This window comes from Eleginops maclovinus, chromosome 2 (assembly GCF_036324505.1).
Source record: "Eleginops maclovinus isolate JMC-PN-2008 ecotype Puerto Natales chromosome 2, JC_Emac_rtc_rv5, whole genome shotgun sequence".
NCBI classification, from domain to species: domain Eukaryota; kingdom Metazoa; phylum Chordata; class Actinopteri; order Perciformes; family Eleginopidae; genus Eleginops; species Eleginops maclovinus.
Window position 1 is genome coordinate 19,261,625 of NC_086350.1, and position 26,479 is coordinate 19,288,103.

Genomic DNA, 26,479 nt, shown 5'->3' on the forward strand with positions numbered 1-26,479 from the left:
CAGAAAGGGGGATTTGCACTGCTCAGTTTTTCTGCTTTAATTTTCCTTTGAGAGCCCCTGAGGTTTGACACAATGCAGACTGAACCCGTCCTGTCAGTCGCCTACCTACGCCGGAAGACAAACACAGATACACCGCCAAGTTCTCGCTGGCCTGTGACCAGTGTGTGTGGGTGTGTAGACACATATGTGAGAGGCTGTCTCCACAAGACATTTCCGTCAATATTTGCATAGGGGAATGTGAAAATATTCAAAGGAGGAGAGAAACAGTGAGAGAGGAGTTGCAGAGTGTGAATTTATTTATGCGAAGACTGCTGTCTGTGTGTGTCTCACTTATAATGGGACATTGCGTCGGTATGTAAATTGAACTCACGCTCAGAAGCAGGCACTTGTTCTCCTTGATGGCACCCAGGCAACCGAGGAAGCCCGTTACCATGACGATGGCGCCGATGGCGATGACCATATTGGCAGCGGACAGTGAGGGGAATGAGGGCGAGAAGGTGGCGAAGCTGCCCTGCGACACAGAGAGCCAGATGCCCACGCCGAGCAGCCCACAGCCGCATAACTGCAAGGCAAGAGATAACACAGATAACAACGTTAGGACACCAACAGCAGATTTTCAGGGTAAGCTTCAGGAGCGAATTACAAACAAGTTCATTTTAAATCTTGCCCCTGCAAGATTTTCTTATAATGACAGACCTTATAGAAAACTGACAGAAGGTTAGGGAAGTTTAGCTCTATTGCCCACACAGTCATCCATCACCAGGGTTTACACCAATTAAGACTATGATAAGCAAATAACAGCCCTGCAGAAGATCAAAATTTGGACTCGGGCCATGCTTATTCTGCATGTGGGGGCTGATAACGCTGAATCCAGAACAAACACAGGTGTAATTACTGCCACATGCCAATTTGAGCTTCATCTAGAGGGAGCAATTCCCTAATCCGCCTCTGTCGCCCTGTCAGGCCCCGACTGATGTGTGTGCGGACTGCAATGTGAGGCTATTATTACAAGAAAATGTATATTGAAAGTTTTTGATTGGAAAGTGTCAAATTATTTTCACTTTGCGAAATACACGCCAGAACCTAAATCTTGGTCATTTTTACCTGGACATAAGAGAATGAAATACCCATGAAATTTTGCCTTGAAGAAAAAAGAAGGAATCTGAAATGAGGTAAAATATGGCATAGCACCATGGTTAATCATCACACCGTCACCCTTCCTACCCTTCTATTCTCACTGCTTCCCACTTCCTTTCTCATCTTCGCACCACTGCTCCAGAACACTTTCCTGTCAGCAATATATGCAAAATCTGCCATGCATGCAAATAAACACACCAAAGCACACATTTACACACACACACACACACACACACACACACACACACACACACACACACACACACACACACACACACACACACACACACACACACACACACACACACACACACACACACACACACACACACACACACACACACAAACATTGGGGTTTTAAATGCAGGCCTGACTAGCTGCTGAGAGATGCATCAGGTCTAATGAGTCCTTTAGGATCTGTAGGTACATAAACTGAGTTGAGAGCAACCCCAGCTCCAGTGTCAGGAGAGTGCAGTGATATTCTAAATAACCTGTGACCTTGGTGTAGGCTGACCTCCATCAGGGACATTGTTTCAATAGTTGTTCCTCAGGGATTATGTTCTCCCTCAAATTAAAATTGTTAACATTTTTTTTTTTTTTTAAGTATAAATTCCGCTACAGTCAAAACACGTTTCAAGCACTGCACAAGGAGAAATATGCATTAACCTAAAGGTAGCCAGCTTGACCACTTTGGTGTATTATGAGGCAAAGAATGCCAGTTATGTTAATCAACTTTAGAATTAACATAATATCAACTTTGACTTAGCATTGAACTTAGCTGCAAGGAGTTTGAAATGCCAAGTCCATTGGCTGTGATTCGCCCGCTGAGAACATCTTCATGATATTCAACACTTACTCATTTAATAAACAAACAAAACGAAATTCATGAAATGTGTCTTTCTTTTAATTTAATATTTACATTTTCTGGTAGGTCTTAGTTTGCATTATTCATAGGTTATTGTTAAGCTGCTGAGTTTTGCATCCCTGCCCACATGCACACAGAGAACCAAACGTACACATTTCTATAGTGATACTTATATTCTTTAAGTATACCACCCTAGAACATTCCTATTTTTTTCTATCAAACCTTACCTATACAGCAGCATACTCAGGCAAATGATTGATACACATGCTCTCCTGAAGGCAATGCGATAACAAGATGCAATTAAAAGTGAGGGGACAGAGGGAAAAATAATCAAGGCTGCATGTGCATAGATGACTCAGGGTAGATAAAAGCCCCTATTGAGGGTGCTCAAACTCTAGCATTCATAGACTATGCTGCGGGTGTGAGCTTGTGAAAGATTGAAGCTGTGTCACATTGCAGGCAAACTAAGTGACTTAATGGCACATTACAAGTCCACCAACCCCAAAAGTGTTTCTCAGAGATGTCAGGGGAGAATGTGGAAGGGAAACATTGGGGTTTTAAATGCAGGCCTGACTAGCTGCTGAGAGATGCATCAGGTCTAATGAGTCCTTTAGGATCTGTAGGTACATAAACTGAGATGAGAGCAACCCCAGCTCCAGTGTCAGGAGAGTGCAGTGATATTCTAAATAACCTGTGACCTTGGTGTAGGCTGACCTCCATCAGGGACATTGTTTCAATAGTTGTTCCTCAGGGATTATGTTCTCCCTCAAATTAAAATTGTTAACATTTTTTTTTTTTTTTAAGTATAAATTCCGCTACAGTCAAAACACGTTTCAAGCACTGCACAAGGAGAAATATGCATTAACCTAAAGGTAGCCAGCTTGACCACTTTGGTGTATTATGAGGCAAAGAATGCCAGTTATGTTAATCAACTTTAGAATTAACATAATATCAACTTTGACTTAGCATTGAACTTAGCTGCAAGGAGTTTGAAATGCCAAGTCCATTGGCTGTGATTTGCCCGCTGAGAACATCTTCATGATATTCAACACTTACTCATTTAATAAACAAACAAAACGAAATTCATGAAATGTGTCTTTCTTTTAATTTAATATTTACATTTTCTGGTAGGTCTTAGTTTGCATTATTCGTAGGTTATTGTTAAGCTGCTGAGTTTTGCATCCCTGCCCACATGCACACAGAGAACCAAACGTACACATTTCTATAGTGATACTTATATTCTTTAAGTATACCACCCTAGACATTCCTATTTTTTTCTATCAAACCTTACCTATACAGCAGCATACTCAGGCAAATGATTGATACACATGCTCTCCTGAAGGCAATGCGATGACAAGATGCAATTAAAAGTGAGGGGACAGAGGGAAAAATAATCAAGGCTGCATGTGCATAGATGACTCAGGGTATATAAAAGCCCCTATTTGAGGGTGCTCAAACTCTAGCATTCATAGACTATGCTGCGGGTGTGAGCTTGTGAAAGATTGAAGTAGGCGGCCCTGACAAACAAAGTCTGAGTGCTGCTGTCAAGGTCGTTGGCGAGGTGGGCAGCAAATAAGCCCGCCCTGAAGACCCTGAGAGAAGGGTTGTTGAGTCGCATATATATGACAGTAAAGGCACAGTGGATTGCTCACCCACAATGTAAGAGTGGTCTGACCACTCGTGAGAGAGGGAGAGAAAGAGAGGACCAATAGAGTTGTACGACATTCAATCATCTATAGTCTAAATAATTCAGAGGCAACTGTATTCGCTGGGAGGCACCCGACGGCCCTTTTGTGCAACCCTAATTAAAAAAAGGAGAGTGAATATGTCAATTGAAAAAGCTGGTAAAGGTCATGTCCCTAAAGTGCAGCTAATATACAGAAGGCCAGATTATGTAGAGTGTGAGGAATGGTTTCTAGGAAGCAGGGGAGGACTATAGCAATAGTTTAAGAGGCCAGATAGGGTAGGACTTAATGCTCGCGAGGGGAACACAAGGAGGTTTAAGAGTCCAGGTGGGGAGGCATACAGCCCTTTCGGTTAATTGTGTTTAATGCCCAGTAAAGGGAGCTTGTCCAAGTGTGTCGTTCTCTTAAGTGACCTTGAAACCCCACAGCCCCCATTCAATCTGTCTGATCTGAGGTGACGAGCAGTAATCTCTGCCCTGCTTCTACTATCACTACAACAACAACAACAACAACATCAGACCTTTGTGATGGGACCACAGAAAATACCTCCAGTATAAGCTCTTATCTCTTTCATTGTCTGACCTTGGATCGTGCGACTTGAGCTTGACCCCTAGCTTTTACGCTGAGCTTCTTATCTACTTTTAATTGTGGGGCCGCCATGTTTTGATATCCCATCTGCGGGGGAAGGATCAAGGAATCCCCAAATAGCAGCGAGGCTTGTAAACAGTCACGGAGAAGGCTTACTATTAAAACAGTCATTGCTAATACATCAATCACACATGTAAGGTACATGCTGCAGGGGTGTGATTAACTGAGTGGGCGGAAAGAGTGTGGCCTATGACTAAATTTTAAAGGGACATGGATATACAAAAATTACAGTTTATGCAATCATGTTTCAATTCACTGGTGGGGTGAACAATGTGACGCAAGGCAATGCACAAACTGATGCAATTACTTTTCTGATCCGACACCAGCGCTCATACTCAGTAGAAGATCTGCTAGTCACTCCCATCCCCAAGTCCTACTAACCTTGCTGCTACTTACATAACATTATTTGTTGTCAATGCAACTTGACCCAGTGTAATTCTACACGGCAATTAAAAATAAATCTGTGCAGCTTGCACGGTTGCTCTGGGCTATTACTCAGCTTTTAAAATCCATGTACAGTATGCAACTTTGCAGAGCAGAGACCTATCATTAAACAACTGAGGTTGACACATGACAGGTAGCAAGGTTCATTTCAATCCCAATTTCAAACAGGCTTTCAGTGAGGGTACATTTTCTGCTTTAGAATTTCAAATATGTATTCTTGGAAAAAGCTGGCTGTTTTATCTGGTTGAATTCCCCATGCATTCATGAGGCGCAGAGATGTTTGAGGATGATAGGAACATATCTTTCAGCCGTGATAATGAAACACTATTTGCAGTGTGGAACACAGAACTTGCCGACTAAACTCTGAATTGAGTTTAAAAAGTGTACAGCACCTCAGACAGAAGGGAGGTAAGATAGGTCTGTGCAAATCTGTTTGAAACAGCTTTGCATTTTCAATGAAAATAAATAAGAAAAAACTGCGAGACTGTCTGACCTTCTCGTGGGCGTTAAAATATTTTGAGAGCACGTCCAGCACAGGACAAATTGAGTCCAGTTTTCTGAATGTGAACTGTGGAGAAAGCGACTAAAGGAGACAGAATGTAAGGAAGATAGAAAAGCAACATTGACCTTCTGGTGAAGGAAATTGAAAGACATGAGGTGAGACTCTATTCCCTGCTGTTTGTGGCCCTTTAAGAAGCTCAGGGTGAAAATAATTGGAATAATACAGGAAAAAGGTGAATTGGGTCAAACCATGAGACGTTCCAAAGAGGGATAGAAAGTATGAAGACCAGAAAGATTGGATGCACATGTGAGACGTGTGCAGGAGAAAGAGGGTTTGGGTTAAGAGGGGGAGATGAAGGCTGAAATCGAGGCTGACCCTTTATCCGAATGGCTGGCTCCGAGAATTATCAGTTGCTGCGGTAACTGGCTCAGTGACACGGAGCCTCTCGACATGGGACCCCTCTTCAATCTCCCCCAGAGGAAGGGGGCCTGAGAGCGGGGTGTGCAGTGTGTGTGTGTGTATGTGGGACTTGATGATATTGACCTTCACACCCTGAACACTCGGAGAGGTCACAGTCCTGTCATGAAGAATGACAGCTTTTGTCAAATTACTGCTGCGGCTGCTCTCATCCCAAGAGCTCAATGGTCCTGTGAATGAGTTTGTAAAGTTTGATAGAGTGAGTGACTGATGTGTGTTAGGCAGGGAGAGCAGTGGGAGCCCATGTGTGTTGTAGTCTCTTTCTTCAGTTAATTGAACAACCTGGTGGCGGGTGCATTTTAAAAGCATGTTTTCTTTCAAATGTACACCATTTATCCTAGCCACAAAATGTAAAACAGGAAATGACTGTTACAACACCTATGGTCCTTGAAACAAACATTTGTGACCACTGATTTGGTCATGAAAGCAACAAATTCTAAGCATAAAATAATGATAATTGATCCAAATCATTCAACATTTTGCAAAAAATTAATGATTTGCACAAAGTACATCCTGCAAAAAACATAAAGTTCTGCTCTCATCGACGCATGAATCACTCGGAAACGTTGACTGAAATGCCAGCTGTAACATAGATCAGAGAGGAGATGAATAAAAGTTGTAAGTAGAATGTAAGAGCCAATTAAGCACACAGTCATATTTGGGGAAAATGTTTATGTTGGCTTGACATATTACATGGTGCTAAATTTCATTTATACTATTATTTTTGTATAGTTTCGTATATAGTGATATAGGTGGATTATGCTAAGGTTATGTTTCTGTTTACTACTTTTTGATGTAAAATGCTAGGTTTCCTATTTCCAACATGGTACTAGGGCCTTGAACGCAGCTTTCAGGACATATGGGAAAAAAGAGTTTTAGGGGCTATGCTAGGCTAGTTGGATGCTGGAAGTCTGCAAGATAGGATCACAACAAGTTTTTGAGCGTGTTTACTGTTACGTGTTTACTGTTACGTGTTTACTGTTACGTGTTTACTGTTACGTGTTATATCAAACTTCAAGTCGGTATTGGACTGAACAAGATGTATTTGTGGATGAAAATCACCTGCGGTGACGCTGTATTTTATTTTGAATAAACCCTCGTTCCAAGTTTACCTGCCTCCCGTGACTACATTGGGTCTTCACAAAAGGTTTGGAATTAATTGGAACACGAGTCAGAACCAAGATACATTGCAGACTAAGTGGCCTAGGAACTTTGGACAATATTAAAACGGCCACTACATAGAGGTTGTAAAATGTTTATTACTTCAACATGTCTGGCATGTGGACCCCCCTGTTTCCCAATATTGGAAACACTTGTGTATTAAATAACATGTTTTCACATTTTTGTTGAATACATAATCAAAGAAACTCTTTTTTCAGTATTTGTTCAAATGATTTATGTAATGACAACTGTGTTATACTGCATGAGAATAACAAGGCCAAAGAAAATAATATGAAACACGAGAGATCCACACCCTGAAACTGGCTGGGTTTTAAAGGGTTGAAGCTGAGAGTAAATGATAAGGTGACACAGAAGCTTTCTTTACACAGACATAATATCTTCTATATAAATCTGCTGTGCCATACTGGAAACTAACCTTTTGTTAAAGTAATTAGAAAGCACTTCTACTATTACGGCACAAAAGACCATATATTGGGGAAAATGCCAAACATACTGCAGTACTTTAGGTTGGAGCCACTTTATCACTTTACGATACCCTCTGCCCTTTCCTGTTTCCGGGTCTTTTCTCTTTTTCTTTATTGGTAAAATCTTTTTATCTGTTGCACCACAGAGCATCTCCTGCTTTAGCCAGCATTGATTTTGCAGTCAAATGAAAACAGAGGACATCCACCTCCTCTGACAAAGAACATATTTTTTAATTTCTCACCAGGTGATCCCATGAAACTGTGATTCATGTGGCCATATAGCACTAAATAGCCCGCCCACTATGAGATGGAAACGGAATAACAGAACAACAAACATATAAAGCTACCATAAACGTCAAAAATAAGGTGTAAAAAAGCCTGGAAGTGAAGCCAGGCTTTTTGTATTATATACCCAGCACGTGGAAACGATTTTCTTAAAGGCATGCTGAGAAACTAAAAAGCAGTAATTTTATGTATACTCTCAAGAGACTGTTTAAATGTGCCTATCAGAAAGAACTTTTTTTATGTTTTCCCCTGATAAAGTACTTTGACTGTATTTACTGTTCAAGTTGGTCTCATGAGAGCAAACAAAACAAATCCCGTTTTTGCATAAAAAAAATATATTCTATGATTATTTGAAACATTATCTTGATTTATACTTTGACTCACCTTGTCTTTAAGAAAACGTTTGGTGTTTGATATAGGGTTTGCTAAATAAAGGACTAGGTTGATTCATGCCCTTTTCTTTTCAAAAATACTCGGTCTCGCTACAGAGTAGATGTGTCCAACCAAACAGAATACATGAAAATCAATTACTCAAAGTACATTTTTAAAGTAAATTTGAGTTGAGCTAAATTTTCTTTTTGGGATTCAAGTACAAAAATAATGATCAAATATTTGTATTTCAACAATCCACTTGAGAGCTGGTAAAGTGTGATAAAAATGTTCTCAGAAAAAGATAAAACTTTAATTTTACCCTGCAGCTTGTAACAAACTTTCATCCAGATGGACAACAGAAGAGTGCTGTATTGTGCGGTGGTTGTGGTCAAAGTTTATATGGGTATTTTTGATTGAGTCTTTATTGAGTCTCAAGTCACACAACTTTCAGAACAACTTTTTGAGCCTAAGAGGTAAAAAAAATTCTAACAACAATGTTTTCAAAATAGTATTTCTATTGGCTATCACTGAATTCTTGAAACATACCAACAACTACAAAGGCACTTTGAGACCACAGACATCAGCCAGGGTCAATTTGCTGGGAAGTTTGAATGGCTCCTTCCTTGGACCATGGGTTAGCCTTCCACAAACTTTCATGAAAGTTTTATGAAAGGTCTGTATTCTGTCCCTTGCTGCATCCAAAACAAAACTTTTCTTATGTCCAGATGGATAAGACCCTTGGTGCAACTAAAGCTCCTTCATAAACTATATTTATGAATTAAAACAGTTAAGATTTCTCAGTGAAGCGTGGGTATTTACAGTGAAGCTAACCCCTAACCACCACTCCATGAGGAAGCCCAAGTGTTACATTACATCCCTTTACACAACGATCGGCATAAAGTCTTGACGACAGCATAGGCATTATACAGCTTCCGAGTAAAACTTGCCATCTCTTTATCCACTAAGCTTTCCGCGGGCATCCCAATCATTCCCCCATGACTACGGTACAGCCGATGTCAGTTGTATAACAAGTAAATAATTCACAGGTTCTGCGATGGTGGCTAAGGAAGTGCTTTCAGTCTCAAAATAAACACTGTACGAATGTGAGGCGTGACATTAAAAACTCTTCCTGGCCATAGATCATTGACCCAGAGGAGTCCTGGCTGGTTTACACAATGTGAGACAAATCCACATGACTGATAACCACTTTCTATGAGTATTTTATTTTGGGACAATTGAGCATTTATGGTTTAAGTACCTATTATTTACACATTTCAAATGACATTCAGCATCTGTCCTGGTACAAATATGATGCTAATATGTTTCCATATAAAAGTTGCCACTATCCATCACATGCCTATTCAAGTATCCAGAATGGTGCAACTCTGTAGTGGTTCTGGTTGGAAGCCTAAGCTGGGCACTTTCAAGAGCGAGCCTAGATTACCGTGCTCTTCAGTGATGCAGCCATCAATGATGCAGGGTTTGCCATCTCTCCCTCCCTCTTTCTATCTCCGGAGAAGAGCTGAAAGGCCAATTCACCGCAAAGGGACTCTAAATCAATTGCGCCAGGAAGGATTAAAGACAGACAAGCCATTCTCTGGCTGTCCGAGCCATCCCTGCTGTCGCATCCACACTCTCTTTCACATCGCCTCTACCCTTTGAGGACAAGACGGGGGAAAGTAAGAAAAAAAAAGCCTGGACAACGGCAGAAGAAACGCCATTAGACATCCCTGACTAATTTTGCTGTTAGATCTTTAACATTCCAACAACACTCTTCAATCAGCCTAAGAAAGCCACAGCACTTTAATTATGCAGTGAGGACAAGAAGGAGAGCATGAGGAAGAGGAAAGTCATCCACAGATTGGGGCTAGAGACTCTGAGACATGAAAATGGAAAATGGGCACCCAGCAAGCCAAGCACCAAGGTACTTAGTACAGTGCCAAAGCTCTGTTCCAAATAAAAACAAACACCAGAACAAGAGAGAAAAGCTTGAGGATGCGGGGCATTTTTTTCTTACCGCTTTCTCTACCTAGTGCACTCAAACCGATGCTTAGAAACCCTGCGTGTGCAGTCCTTTAAGGAGATGAAGAATCATAAAAATCGCAGTGACGTTCTAATGAAGACAACGAGATATAAATACATAAACTGAGCTGATTACAGAGGGAGACGTTCCTCCACAAGACGCTAATTAAATGTGAATATTGCCGCTTGCTGTTGACATCAACTGTGCTTATGGAGATGTCTTACCAGGCATTTACATACAATAAAAAAGCAGAAAGAAAAATAAATATCTATTTATGTGGTCGGCAGTGCTTTTTTTTTTACAACTGCCTGTTTTCCTCAACATATATTGTCATGCCCCTTAGAGGCATACAAACATTTGGCCCGTATAAATATCTCACTCGGCTTGGTCTGCAAGTGCAGCCATGCCGAAAATCCTCTGAGGCAGGCAGACGGTTGGACGGTCTCCCATTGAGTTTCACTAGTTGAAGGGCTTAATGAGCATGCTGGCTCAGCAGAGGTAGAGCATGGCCAGAGAGTTGTGTATTAGGCAGGTTGGACACTCCACCTGTTTCCCGTGTAGCACCTGGAGCAGAGGACCAAAGGGCTTAAAGGAAATGGGAAATCCCTAATGCACTGTCTGGCAGCTTCAGTGTGCTGTAAGTAAAGGAGAAAGCCAGAGAGTTGCACATTTCTCTGACTACTTCCCGCAGTATCACAATGAGCCCAAGACACAATGTCACCATGGAGGGCAATAGCTAAATAGACTTGTATAGGGACATCTGTTACGGAGAGTTTCCCAACTGAGATGTCTGTATGCTTTATACCCTCCCTTCTCTCCATTTGAGTCCCTACCGCAGCAAACTACAAACAAAATAATAACCTCCAAGACCAACAACTGCAGCATACAGTAATTTATTTTCCTAATAGGCGTAGGGATTTTGTGGGATGAACTGAGGTGACTTTGGCTGACTATGTATGAGAATGCCAGAGGAGCAAAACATGTCGGTACAAATTCATATTGAGTGTTTGACAATTGCCAGGCCTAAAATTAGGTGAAAAGCAGCCCTTGGATTTCTCCCTGGAAATGAGAATGCACTTGTGCAACAGTGGAGCGTGTAAGGCTATTATCTACAGGGTCGGTCTGTCTGACCTTGTACAAAAACAGACCGCTGTTGGGTTCACTGTGAGCGGCTAGGGGAGAAATGTGATACCAAGCGTGTATTGTGTTAGTGTGCATATGTGTTTGTGGAAGCAGACATGTGTGTAGCAGATTTTTATCATCTCATTTCCTAAGCACGGTGTGGCCTTGCTGTAGGGATGGTCTGCACAGCCCACCAACATATGAACTAATGCTGCTGCTGCTGCTGCTGCTCTGCTGCTGCTGGAACAGGACATCCATTAGACGCACTGGCACAAGCACATGGCCACATTTTGGCAAAACGTGATGAATGCAAACCCACACTCTTCATGAACGGGAAGGATTTCATCCACCAACGAGTGAAGTGACTGGAACCCAAAACAAATATAAGGGGGTGAAGTGGAGCATGTGCAAAAACATGCCATGCCTATTCAGTAGGTTGTGCCTTTAGATGCTTTGCAGGGGGGGTTGGAACACATTTTTTAGCAAATACATAATAGAAATGTGTGAACATCTAAGCATATGTTTATTCCTGGAGAAGCGGTGCTTTGAATGGAAACACTCCTGTTATACAATACAAGGCATTATGCATCCCTGGAGGGAAAGGGGAGATGAAGACGCAAAATATGCACATCATCTTAAGTGAAAAACCAAAGCTCAGAGCGGAAGCCTGGCGAGAAAAAGAGCATATTCAAATTGAACGACATATAATCAATAGTCACTCTGCATGTCATGCCAGAGGGCAAATGACTGTTTCCATGCACTTACTGAGTTTTTTAATACCCTTTTCTCTTCACGTAGTAAATTATTCATCACACTTATAAAAGCAGAGGGAAGATACTGTGGTGGGAGTGGTTTTCTAATGTTATTACAGCCTCTCAAATGAAGAGATTAAGTAGCCTGACGGTGTACAACTTAGACTTTTATCATTGGCCCTGTTCCCTATCCTTTTGTGCCCCCCTGTTGCTTCTTTTGATGCTGCAGGGGACAGTTTGTTTCCTTTTTCATCTTCCCCCAAGAATGCTGCAGTGCTTTCTATAATCCTAGCCATAATTCATGCTTTATTACGTAAAAAAGGAAAAGAAAAAGAGCTTTGGGAATATTTGCAGACCAAACAGAGCACCTCCCTCTCTTATAGTTGGTGGAAAATTGACCTTAGTCCCTGAATGTGTGCAAAACTGACTTCATTTAAGTTACTTCATTTTGTAGATAACATACTTTAAGGGTGAGAGGAACCGGATTAAAAACAAGACCTTACATTAACCAATACAGTAAATCTGTATTCATAAGAGGTGCAGTGTGTCTGGGCAGCTTTTGAATGCTGATGACGCTTCGTCTGCATCTGCTCCTCCTCCGGAGGGGGTCCAGGGAGAGGAGTGATTCTATTTCACCTTTGGCATGGCACACATACTGACTGAGCCTTGTCTAAAGGCCCAACTCATCCATCACTATGAAAAACTATTCTTGATTTAGACTGTGGGGGGAGGGGTGGAAAAAAGAAAGAAGAAAAACTGTACACGTGAGATAAAACCCTTGACAGCTGTAGTATTAACAAAAAAAATTCTTTAAAAAGTGAGAGAGTTTTTCCAATGACATTGTACTGCCATATGGTGAAGCCGTTATCAGTTTTCCCTGTGGTGGTTGCTGGCGTTATCTCCCTTTAAACCTCCTCTTCCTCAGAAGCTTTTTATTTATTCAGAAACAGCTCAAGTGGGATGACTGGGCGAGGATAAAGAGTGTGCATTTCGAGCTCTTTGGGGATATGCAACTTTTCACTGAGGGCTCCCTAAAGACATAACCTTCAGTCAGTACTGGAGAGTAGTAAAATCCTTTTCTCACAAGACACACTCGCTTTGTACTTGTGCCACGAAGATACCGGTCTGAAAGAGACGTGACAACCCCCTGCCAACAAACATGCTGTTAAAAGACCATTTGACCGGTGTGAAGGTCCAGATTTAGTGGCCGTTTGACAGGACAGAAAAGCTTCCTTGACTCGCTCAGCCCCTTTTCCTCTCCTCTCCTAAGCGGCTCAGTGGAGGTGGCTTTACAGTCTACATGCTAATTAGCGCAAAAAGGAAATGGACTGTGTAACTCTTCTTTTCTAGTCAGCCAACCCCTGAATCCCCATTAAACCCTCATCTCAACGCACTGGACTGCACAAAGACACACATCACTAAATAATAGTAGGGGCATCAATCCCTTTATTAATGTTGTGGGATAATTACAGCTGTAATATTCACTGTAACCCACCTTGGGCTCAAAGAGAAGGACACGAGGGGAGAAAGGAAGGGGGGGAGGGATGTGATGTTGCATGTAATAAGACTCCATCAGTCATCAACCCACATCAACTCCCACAACTCCATGTCCTAACCTGAATAAAGCTGGGTCAGTATTCAGAAGATATGAGGTTGTAAGCTTCAATGAAATATAGGCTAAGCAGCCACTTAGGAAACAAACAGTATCCTTTGTTTTCAGGGGATATGGTAACAAGCTTGGATTAAAAAAAGAACACATGGATCAATGCCTGCTCAGAAACAGTATTTAAATAAATCAATACTCATTAGAGCTGTTTTAAAGTCTCTGACAAAACAAATTCTCCGTACTCAAGCACTCGCCTCAAGCGTGACATACTAACCCTTTCAGCACTATATATGTTACTCCCCAATGAGCGTGTGAAAGATAAGGAGCGTGTTTCATGCCGGAGAAATCCGAGAACTCTCGGTCAGCTGGCAGAGAGTAGGGTGGGGTTTTTAGTTGTTTCAGTTGGTGCCTCAACCTAGGGCCCCCTTGAGTATGTGCAACTGCAGTAAAGTCACACTCAGTCACCTCCCCTCTCACCACAAGTGTGCATTTTTTATCACACTTGCCTAGGGATGGCTCCAAAATGCTCTGTTGGGACAGTTAATACGTGCTTAAAAAATACCGAGTCATTCATTTTCAGGACATCGTCCATCATCTTTGGTTTCAGTCTGAGTTATCATTTCTTATTTTAACAGTTCATTTCTGGCATTTCATTGAAACTATTTTTGTTTGAGATTCTCTATGCATCTGCTACTTGTGATGGATAAAAAAAGAAAGAATATTTTCTCTGGCTCATCGTCTCACCACTGTATTAAATAATACGTTTATATTCAACAAAGACACAGTTCACTTACACGGTCACACTTTGAATTAAGTGTTTTAATCAGTAACTAAAGTATGGGCTGCATTTGTTAAGTGTAGCTGATGAAAAATGTGGGACATTGAGAGAGTTCAATGAACAACTGCCATTTTATATCTGACCTCCATATGGCAAATTACTGAGGTCAGCAAGCCTTTCATTCACCTATTGAAGATCCCAGGCTCAATCACTGTGCAGCGTATGCAGAGCACAATGTTAAAATCAAGGTTCATCTATAAATCTATACTGTGGTCTGAATAAGACATTAGCTATATGTGCACAGGGCCACATGTGCCTATGTGCTGATTGCATGTATTTCACTTGCCAGTTGCCACTAGTGACCTCCAGTCAGAAATTGAATTATTTTAGCACCTGCAGTGGAGGCCGGACTGTCATCAGACACGAGTTCAAAGACAAACTAAGAGGGGGATTAGTTTCAGCAGAATATTGTGTGTAATTTCTGTACGTGATCGCCACACCACCACACTGACTGCTGGCTTGGTCTCTCGCCAAAGCATGAGTCACAGTGGAGAGTGTTAAATTTTGTCAATGACCCACAGATACGAAGATCCTTTTTCAGCCAGTGGAACTGTGCGCAAGCTTTGTAACCTTGCTTAAAATGATTCACATGATCACAACTATTTAGAATAAAGCCAGCCAAATTGTTAAAGCAGGGACGCAAAAAAAGCCAGAAGTTGGACCAAGGCTTTTTTAAACATCAAATAGGTATTACATTCAAAACCCCAGAATCAGATTTATGAGTGAAATTCACTGTTCTGTATAAACTACAAAGCAGGAGGAATTCACTTTAATTTACTAGTGGAAGGTTGATGATTCAATCCAAGGGGATTTTTCTATACAAGATAAGATTGGATTATATAAAATGAGATTTTGTTTACTCAGCCTCAAGATGTTGTGATGATGTATTTGAGAGGATGGTTGATCGGCTCTCATGTGGGTAAACGCTTCATGGCAAACAAGAGATTCAACATGGCGTTCAAACCTCTACTGCAGTCCAAAAAACATGATAACAAAGTGACACGATGGGATACAAATCCTTCACAAATGCACATTGCTACTACTGTATATCTTCAGTTCCGTGCCTGTGCATGAGGAAGAAACAGTTCAACAGCAACAGAAAATGTAACCAAGTTTTTGGTGTGGCGCGTCTTGTCTTTGGATGATCGATGTAAGCTTTGCACGAACAGAACCAGTGCCAATAACTGTTGTATTTCTCATGAACCCTCCACCTCTATGCACCTCACACTCTTGTGTCAAGCCTTCAATGTTGCATGGGGTGAGGGTTCACATAAGGGATTTGCAGGAAAGGTCAAATTTAACACTGACCTCACATGTAGTAGCATGGCAGCTAATCTTTGGATTCATTTACAGACTTTTTCTACTCTTTGTAAATGTGTGTGTCTGGGTGTTAAGAAATCCCTTTGGGCCCTTCCTGCTTCCTTGAATAGTGATGTGTATCAGCATGCATTTCATGCCTCTCCGATTGCTTTTGTTAACAGTGTCCTCGTGGGAATATGGTGGCCCCTGGCTGATTAAGAGACCTGTCAAGTAACGCCTGTGGTCTAGGTCAGTGTCACAGGGCCAAGCTAGCTCAGGTCACTGGAGGCAAAATGACACAAGTAAGCAAAAACCTTTAGTGTTATTTGCCGGTGCACAAAGTTATTTTTTTGCAGTGACACAAAGTAATTTAAATGCAGAGTAAATAGGGAGGAGGAGAAGTGGCAGGCTCCAAGTTTCATGTGGGAGTTGACAGCTAAAGGGTTCATCATTTGTTGAGAATCCCCTCAGACTAGCAGTTATAAATACATAACACAGAGTACTAATTGTGACTTTGAAAGATCTTCCTTCTTTTTAACAGACAAATAGTACACCAAGTTATAAGACAAGGTGAAATAAGTTATCATACCATGTCAGGCAAAGAGCTGAGGTAGATTGCAGTGTTCATGAGAGGTGTCTCAGGGACAGGTTAACCCTTGTTTTTTTTACACCTTGAATTTCAAAGGGGTTATATATTAACCCTCACATAAAACCTTCCTCAGCCAACACGGCCATGTATCAACGCCATGACAGTTAACAAGGCAAACAATAAATGATAAAAGGAACAGTGTTTTATTTGCCTGTTTGTTGGGCTGCTGAAGCTTTTCGTAAAATTTTAAAACCTATAAAATTGTGTTAATTTTATACAAACTTGCCTAGACTTTATAGAACAACAAAGCAGATCTTTCCAGATATCTACTTGCCAACTACCTTGGAATTTTTTTTATATTATTGAGCTCAACATTAATTAAAAAGGTTAAAACGGATGCACTTCATGAAAGCTTGATGTAGAGGAAAATTAGATTTGCTGTACTTTTTGAAGAATGGCTTTGAGCTGTGTGCTCTTCATTATTTGATATCTCATAAGCCAGATCTTCTGGCGACAGAGTTACTGGAAGACTTTTGTCAGAGGACAGACGTTTGAAACAAAGTCAGGCCACAGGATTCAACCCTGCACATGGTACATTCTGGTGGGATGGTCTGAATTTACTTTGCACAGGATAAGGTACTTGTATTTTTAAATTTACAATGCCATTCAAGGCCTGTTACCCAAGGACATATGCTCTTAGTTTGTTTTTGTAAAAAAACATACAATCTTAGAGCCAATAATTGGCTATGCTTTAAAATGCTGGATGTGCAGACGGGGACTGAAAGAAGGCCCTTTGTCTGATAGTGGACTGCAGGACAGACTCAAACTAGATTCCCTAATCTCTCTGGACAATTTCAAATGAAGGTTGGCCGAAGTTTTATCTCAATTGGTTTTAACTGTTTAAATAAAGAAAGTCACATACACAGTATACACAAATGGTGATACAGTACATGAAAAACTTATATTAACTGAACCCCTAATGTGTGGTTATTATATTTACCAATCATATTGATCATGATTCAGATTTTGGAAGAAGGTTTGCTCACTGAAGTACATTTAGTTTTTCTAATTCATCATAGACCTTTAAAATCACAGTGACAAGGTACTTTGTCATAATTAAATGCGAGTGAAATAATATATATATATATTCTCATTTACCAACCAGAATTTTACAACGTTTTCAAGGATAGTTTTCTTATGTCATTAACTGAGTATACATGCTAGAAACAGTGCTGAATGGTGGACAGCATAGACTCAATAGTCTCCATTTGTCATGCGACCCACATTAACTAAGTTTCTAGATTGCCTCAGTCATGATTTTTGAGGGTCGGTAAAACGATGAGTATCTAATAATGCAATGAAGTCAGCTGGAGTCCAACCATCCGCCAACAGAGGTGGTTATATATAGATAGCACTGGCAAGCTAACTAGTACAGGGGACCGCGTTGGGGCTTCAGTCACAAGGCCTGCTGTGATTTAGTGCATGATCTTTAATCTAAAATCAGCCAATGGCGTAATGGAGCCAGAATGTTTTCCATGACACAAACGAGAACAATATTTCCCCCATGGGTTTGGGAGATGAAGTGAATCAATTCAATATAAATTGAGGATGACGAGACATTAATTGTGGGTGCAGTAGAGGATGGCAGTGGAGAGTTTAAGTGGCAAAACTCAAAATCAGGAGGAGGCCTAGCAAGCCCTTTTCCTGCCTCCGGGATTCAGGGTACATGATCTGAATACCCCGGTATTTTGGAAGATGTTAATGTGAGTAGGGTTATGCAGTGTATGTGAGCACAGGGTTCGCTGTGTGAGCATCTTTTCAATCGCTCACATCATGCCCCAAAGTGACATTCTGGGTTTGCACATGTTTCTATTCTTTGCCAAGACAGATCACATTTAAAAGTTAATGAAGAACAATGAACAACTGTTCCCATCTGACAGTCTTGGCAAATGCTAAAACACAGTGAAAAAAGTAAAAGTTCAAACTAAAGTTGGTGAACTCACAATAATGTCAGTTACACAGCTATACATAATTAAAGTTTGCTCACATTAGCCAAAGTCATTTAAAGGTCATACAAGACTTTTGGAGGCTGTAGCAACAAAATCCCTGAGTGAGTTGAAGCAAGTGTATATTTGATTATTTATGTATTAAACGTGTCGACTGTAACTGTGTTCATACAGGACACAAGGGAAGAAGTGGCAGGAATGTGGAGCAGTTTGATGCGTAGGTGCTGCAGATTCAAAAAGCTGAGTAAAAATCCCAGCTTTACATATAAATATGAGAGGACAAAGGAGAGGGACTTTCTTTCAATCTCATTCACTTGAATCTAATGCTAAATGACTTCAAAAGAAGAAATGACACAGTCTTCTTCTGCATAGAACAGCCAGATATGCAACATTAGAAAAATGTGTTCAAGGTGCAAAATCAAGCAGTGTGTGTAGAAGAAGATATCTTTTATGAAGGCAAATGAGCCTTAAGTAGGATATAAGAAAAAGAGCAATGCGTCCTTTTTGACACATATAGTATAAGTAGTGCAATTATTTTGAATTTTATTTAAATAGGAATATAGTTTTGTGCAAAATTGAAATTGCACGAGGCACAGTTTTTTGTTAAAGGCTTAATATATGTGTAAGAATATCATTCTAATTTAATTTTTTGGTGCTGCTGAGATTTATGTCCTACAAGTTTTAATCCACACCCTTTCAAAAATGAACAGTCTTATTTGAACACATTATTCAAAGATAAAGACCTTATGATAAGAATATGAACATGATCATTCCCTCCAATGTCGTGAATTATATTGCCATTGCAATATCAGTCAAAATAATACATATATTTTTAAATATAAAATCCTACAGTTGTAATTACTCTTGATTTATTTTTTAAATATAGGCTTAAGTAAGTGCTGGGTATATTTTTTTGACTGCACTCAAGTCTGATCACTTTTCTTGGCACCTTGCATTACAAGGATTTTCTTTGATTGATGAGCTTCCTCATAATAAAAATGGAAAGACATTCATTAAGCTTGATCTTCAACCACCGGACACACTCATCACTCTTGAGTGAGTGCACGAAGGAAATTCCATCCATGCATGACCTATAGATGAAAATGAGAGTAGAACCAGAGGGAAACAGTGGTGCATAACCAATGAAGACTGAAGATAAGCACAAAAAAATGGTCGGCCATCCAAATAAAGCAAAGTCAGTTGAGGGTGAAAGGACACCATCCCGTTAGTCTTTTACATTGAATATTAATTTCAAGATGGGCATACAAATACACATAAACTAATAATTTACTATATAATTTACGGCTAAATAAATAATATAATGCATGTAGGTGAGTAGTTATGTATACAGTACAGTATTGAAGAACTGGCAGAGCAGCATTGGAGGTGCATCAGAGAGGTGCATCTCTCTAAATGTCAGAGCTGATTAATTAACTTAAGCTACATCTGTCATCCACGCTGCTCATAGTTAGCAGACTTTAACATCGATAATCCCCCCTAGATAGGAGGGATTGAGGAAATGAAGACCTTACAGGCAGCAAGCCAAAAGACTAAATCCGACTTGGGAGTTACAGAGAGACAGACTTCAGTGCACTGAACGATAATGATTGCCACTTAATAAAATCTAAAACAAGTTTACTTTACTAAATGGTTATTTCTGATTTTGATTAAAAATAACTAAGTAGGAATCATGTAGAAAAGGAATTGCAAAGTTAAAAGAAAGACCTTCTTATCCCTTTTGGCAGACTAGTGTACTTTGTGTCAGAGTTCACGCGCTCCTCGAATAAGCTCGAAGTGCTTGACTGGAGGGCGAAGTGGACACAGATGAAAACCAAACAGGGAGGTCATTAAGTGGATAAAAATGAGACAGAAAGTCAAGTTTCATTAAAAAGGAGGGAAAATCAATGGATGTTAAAGATTTCTTCTATTTTTCTTTAGAGCAGAGAGGATTTTTTATGGCTTTCCTTTTTTTTTTCTCGTGAGCACAAAATGTACATTTCTTGATGTCCAGACATCTATGTTGTCATTAAAACTTGCATCAACACCTCCTTTTCTCATGATCAAAAGAAGGCATTTCTACTGTTGCTTACGTGCAAATGTCACAGATAAAGATATTGGTAGGCAGCATGGTGTGATGAAAGGCTTTCTAGCTTATCTTTCGACTACTGAAGCTGCGATGCTCTTTCCATGGAAACAAACTTTTGGAGTTAAAGACCAAAAACCAACACAACAAGTTTGAGCCACAAACCAAACATGCTGCACATATGCCACAATGAGAATGCTACATTTGCACAGGTAAAGAAAAACAGTTTTTGATGCTGAACTGAACTTACAGTCATCAGTAAGAAATATTAAGACTGGAGTTTTAAGACACGGGGAAAAGGATCATTTGACCTTTTTGGTAAATTATGTAGAAATAATGCTCAATTAGGTTTAGAATTATTTTCCCCAGCAGTCTCATCCCGCTATCCAAAGTCGCAGAATCACTCCTCTAAAAGCAATAATCACTTCATTTTGCAGCGCTCTCCATTATGATCCTCCTTGAAAGGTTAAGCTGCATCCCCTGTGTCAACTCACAAGAGAGCTACTATAATGATGGCGCAGGCCTTTCAAATTATCTGATCGTGCTCCGTACTCTTCATGCGGCCAATCCCATGTAATCTAGCATGAAGTTAATACTCGCCGAAGGGATTTTAAATAGTGCTGTGATCAGTCCCCTGCTGAGCCAGAGTGACAAAGAGAAAAGGAGCCAGAGACAACAGAAGACCCTGAGGAAGTGTGATGAAATAAAAGTGTAAGAATATCAGATGGTGATTAGTGAAGCATTCCTACCTCCACAAGCCCCGCAGGTCGAGAATGATGTCAGAGAGGATTCTCATTAAATCAAATCAATACGGGTTTGTTTCTCCACCAAGAACACAAGGCAGACAATGCAATGCAAATTCTGCAATGTAAGGTTTTTCACTGCCAGAAAATTCTATTGTCTCTAACTAGTAGGGTGTTAATATCACCCCATGTCATCAGCACTGGACAAGGTAAAGTCACTTAAAGAACAATTTGTTTTATATCCATCAAACCACGAGCAGCCACTTGGGCTTCTGCTAATACAATTACTGTAATAACATGTTTAAAAGAAACAGCAAACGCTCAGCATCTGCAATATGACAGATGTTACTGAATAATTCAAAGCACACAAACGTCATTTTTAACAAGGCTGCCGCTGACTTTTAAGCGCTTTCGTTTAATTCCTTCAAAGTGAGCAAAGCTGTGATATGAATTACGCCAGTGTTTGTTGTTTTTTGGCAACATGACACATTTATCACTCGGGAACTTAATGCTGCACAGTGCAACAACAGTTTGAGGGAAATAAAGAGCAGATCTAACGCTCAGAACACATACGCTTTGGTTTATTCCCGCTGTGCTGCTGAATGAGAGGACGCTGAGATGTTTTGTAAGTGCGAGCTGACTTTAACCCCTCTCGCGCATGCTCTCATTAAAACAACGATTTCCTAAAGCGTTATAACTGAGTTTGCCTGGCAAAGGAGTCTTAACCCCTTAAGCTTTTCGGGCAAAGACAGGGGACGCAGAGGAAGGCGAATAAAGAGTGCTGGAAAATGGTTCCTTATCATCTCCATTTCTGGAGACTACTGATAGAGTACAAGTAAGAGAAACTAAATTGCAAAAATGTGCATATTCCCCAAAAGAAACTAGCTTCTTCTGTGTAAAAAAAAAAAGGAATAAAAAAAAAAAAATCTCCCAAGCAAGAAAGAGGATTCAAAATTGGATTTGTGTGGTGCATGTGCTGAGGGCAGAGGACAGAGATTACACAGGGAGAAGTACAATTACTGTGGAACCTGAGCAAGTTTGTGGCATTTCGGTGTGTGTGCGTTGGTGTGGATGATGAAGCTTAATGCAGGGGCTCGGGCAAACCAGGCGGCAAGTCACTGCTTATGTACTAAACACAAATTCCTGCTCAGAGGCGATAATTTTGTGTGTATAACAGCATGTCGTTGAGGTATTTGGAGAGCCCTCGAGGGCAGGGACTCTGCCCGAGCTGTCAGTTGGTGAGCTCCTCTGGGTCTCGTCTTGTTTGACATTGCCAGTCAATAATAGGCCATTCTATAAAAGTACCACTGGAAACTGTAAACAACATCAAGCTTCGGAAAGGCTTTGAACTTCTAAAGCTGTTTGGAAGCTGAAATTTCTTTGTGGTTTTGAAGGTTTGTTAGCTGCCAAAAGATTTTTAAAAATACTCAGGAAAGAAATGTCAAAATAAGCTAACTGCCCCCTAGCATGAAACTGAATTAAGGTTTCAGGGGATCAACTTAAATTATTTGGTGTAGAAGTGGAGGATTAATTCTGTTGGACCTCGGGTGAGCCGTGATATTTGCTTTGAAAGCTTGAATTAGCACCATTGTCTCATGCTGAGCGGCGTAGCGCTCATTGGGCGGATGCAGACGATAGGACAGCTGATCTGAATTAAGAAACAAACCCTCATTGCCCTTTGGACATGGGTTAATAGCTATGGCCTTTGCTATAATGTCAAATGCTATTGCAAGGGGAGCCATATTCTGCGGCTGATAACTATGCAACCCAAGCCTGACAGAAATAGGCCTTTGAGAAGTTTTCAGTGTGTGTTCAAATATGCATATGACCTTAAGGCAAAGTAGTCAAAATACTGATCATGTGTCAGATGTAGTTGTTTTTGGAGGTGGGATCCATGCTCTGAAGTCAGAGAGACGGCCTCTTACTGTTGCAGGTTAAATGTTTTTATGCCCTGTGCTGGACATCGGGGGGATATATGCGATGGAGGGAAGGTTCTCCCAATGTGAGGTCTGATCTATTAGAGGAAACCAGAGCCCTCGTGATTGACGAGCTGCTTCACTCCATCCATCAGGCCTGGCACATGGAGGCCTGACACTGCCATATCCTTCCCATGTGGCCCAGAGCGCTACAACGTTGAGCTATATTTGCTGGGTGACATTAATGCCTTGCTCTTCACCCACTATCTAAGCTCCGCTCTCTGTCTCTGTTCTTCCATGACGCTGCAAATATATGGCTACCTTATCCTGTGCTACTTCATACGGCGGCCTTCAAATTACAGCATCTGATGACTTCACATATTCTACGAAGCAAGATCAATTTAATGCAAAAACAGCTATGGTTCCTCACACTTATAGCTTGCAGGCATACCACACATCATGCACATGGAGCACATATGCAAAGTGTTATATCACACCAAACCATAAATAATACATGTTTTATCCAATTACTTCTGAGGTGCAGCATAATTTGACTTCCTGCCATAATCAAGTTCATACACACCAATTTCTTTTTAAATGAATCATATTCCCCCCAAAATATGATTAACTTAAACTAGTGTGGTGTTTCTTTTTCAAATTCATAATCTAAGTTTTATTGTACACTAGTGTTATTTATTCTTGGAATGGCAACTCATACTAATGGTCTTGAGGGCATGATTCTTAACAGGAAATTGATAAACTGTCCATTTCGAGTAGGGAATGATGCGTTACCCCAAGAGAAGGAGTTCAAGTATCTCAGGTGAAAGAATGAAGATAAAGCACATAAAATGTGATCTCAAGGAAGAGATAGACACATTCCCAGGGGAAAGATGCCCATAATGTTGGAGGCATAGATGTTGTTTTATGGGAGCCATTATTTGTCTGCTGAGAATTGTCTGGCCTACTTACTTTCCCGTCCCGTCGGTTTCTTCATCAAAGTGAACTTGGCTGTTGATCCATGCTGTATTTTTAATTAAAACCCATAACTAAGCAAGGCTGAGAGCAGCTCGGCTGTTGAAGGACTCCCCACACTTGTTTTTTTGTTTTGTTTATAAAACTGGGGGCCCTAAAGAAGCAGAAAAAAACAGCATTTTCACAGTTGGGGGTCATGAATAACAAGGGGAAAAACAACAACCTAATGCTGCTCTACTTTCAGGTCAGGACTGAAAAAAAAACTGCAGTGCTAGCAGCTCACCTTGAGCCTGCAATTAAATAATCATGAAGCCTTAGGCTGCTGGTCGGAGAATCTCAGATCATCAGTCAAATAGTCAGTAAAAAGATTACATAATTATATGACCCAAGTTTATATATACTAAATTAATCCTTACATGGGCATTCAATATTTTGGAAATGTAATTGAGTCATATTTTTTACAATTCACAGATATTAAACCAACCCATTTTAAACAGTTATACTGTTATACCATAGTTGTACCCATATTACAACCTTATAATACCCGTATTACATCCAAGTTACAGTACACTGTTATTTGACCCATTACACAACAGCAATATTACACTGTTATTACACAGTTATTACACCCATATTACACCAATGTTACACCATGTTCCATTATAACTAAACCTACATTACACTGTAATTATCACCATATTGTACTGTCATAACACTTTAATTGCACCCATTTTACAAATGAACACAGCCTGTCAGATAAATGTATCTCCAAGGTACTGAAACAATTTAAGGGTTACTTAAATACATCTCAGTACACAATATCTATGGGCTTAAAAAAACAAACAACATTTCATAAACCGTGACTTCAAACATAGAGGCCATAGAGTAAGCAATGGTATAAACTTGACTGGGCAAAAAGCTGCTAGGCCTTAAGTGATGTTTTATAGATTGCACAAAGAATCACACAGCTGTAAAAGCCATTTTAGGCATGCTCATACTCTCCATATTTAGTGAAAGCTCCTGCTAAGTGCAACTTGAGGGGAATTCAGCAAAGCAACAGGAAGAAGGTCCGCTCCTGGGACTGTTGCATAATTCTATTGCATAATTTCCCTGTTAAAATAACCCTGCTTCATCTTAATGTAGTGTAATTAATAAGGACAACCTTGCCCTGGTTAATTGAATATCTGCAGAGTCAATCTCCCAATGGAAAGGAATAACGAAGAGTGAGTAAGGCAAGGGGAAAAAGAGATAGAGCTTTTAACTTGTCTCTATCCTCAAAAGCACTCGGCTAAAAAGCCCCTGCAGTATATATGGAGAGCTCCCTCTGTATTCGTCACCACCTGGACAATATATTCTCTGAGGGTTTTTCCAAATCCAATTTGAGATGGCATCTCTTGCCTCGGGCTGTGTGTTTGGGTCGTAGCTCAAACACTTACTGCTTAAAGAAAAGGAGGAGCAATTATGGTTCTGCGAGGGAAGATGAAAGGATGGATAAAAAATAAAGACTGTCAGTTTATAGGCACCGCATGGGATGAATTAAATCTGGTGACTTATGTCAGGAAAACTCCTTAGATGGTAATGTCACTCGGGTGATGAATAATGAATGGTTGTCAATACTGATAGTGAGACAGGTGAAACAAGTAGGCTTTGAAAAATCTCTTTGAATACAGCTAAATTACTTATCGTTCCACTCAATTTGTAAACACTTAACGTGCTGCAAAATTTGGCTAACAATGTCGCCAACGCACTCTCAAACTGATAATGCATTTGTCCATTTCATTTATTTCCACTTCACAACCTTCTGCTTATGAGACATGTGCCCAAACTGAAGTGTTTTTGGTTTGTATATATTATGAGAAGAATTCTAAATAATGCATTAAAAAAAGTCAAATAATGAATTCAGACAACGGGCATGCCTGAGCAATCAATCTGAGCCTGAAAATTTAGAAATATGCAATGAAGCAAAATCTACTACAGGGTCATGAGAATATTAAAATTCACTGCGACTATCACGCTGCCCATTAGTCGCATGGCCCATCATTTCATCTAGACTTATATAGTCATTACAGGAGTGAAACACTCCATTTGGCATTGTTGTTCACACTTAATTTTCCTCTTGATTGAGCCTGCCTATTAGTGCCTTCCAACCTCAGTATGGCACACCAGGGAACAAGGCTTGCTGGAGAAAATGCAAAAAAGAATACGATCGCACAACGAAGCCAGCCAGACCTCTGGGGCCCGGGCGAACACTTCAGCTCAAAGTTAATTAACAGGTTTCGGGTCGTATTTTTGCTCTCTTTGTGGGAAATAAACTTTAAGGATATGTGTGGAAAAGCAGTATTATGATTATATGCAGAGTGGGGCTGCAGGAGGCATTTCGTTTCTGCTTCTGTGCTGCAAATGCATGCACATTAGGACACTGCTGGATAAGTACGGATTCATAAACTCGTCTGGCTGTATGCCAAATGC

At 40.4% G+C, this 26,479-nt stretch overlaps 1 protein-coding gene across 4 annotated transcripts in view; it reads right to left on the bottom strand.

Moving 5' to 3' along the window:
- tspan9a (tetraspanin 9a) overlaps positions 1 to 26,479 on the bottom strand; it is a 189,167-nt gene that overhangs the window by 21,022 nt on the left and 141,666 nt on the right. For all 4 annotated transcript variants that reach the window (XM_063912443.1, XM_063912437.1, XM_063912453.1 and 1 more), the window contains one exon: positions 371 to 562. In XM_063912443.1, coding sequence (XP_063768513.1) covers positions 371 to 562 — 192 coding nt within the window. The remainder of the gene's footprint in view (positions 1 to 370; positions 563 to 26,479) is intronic.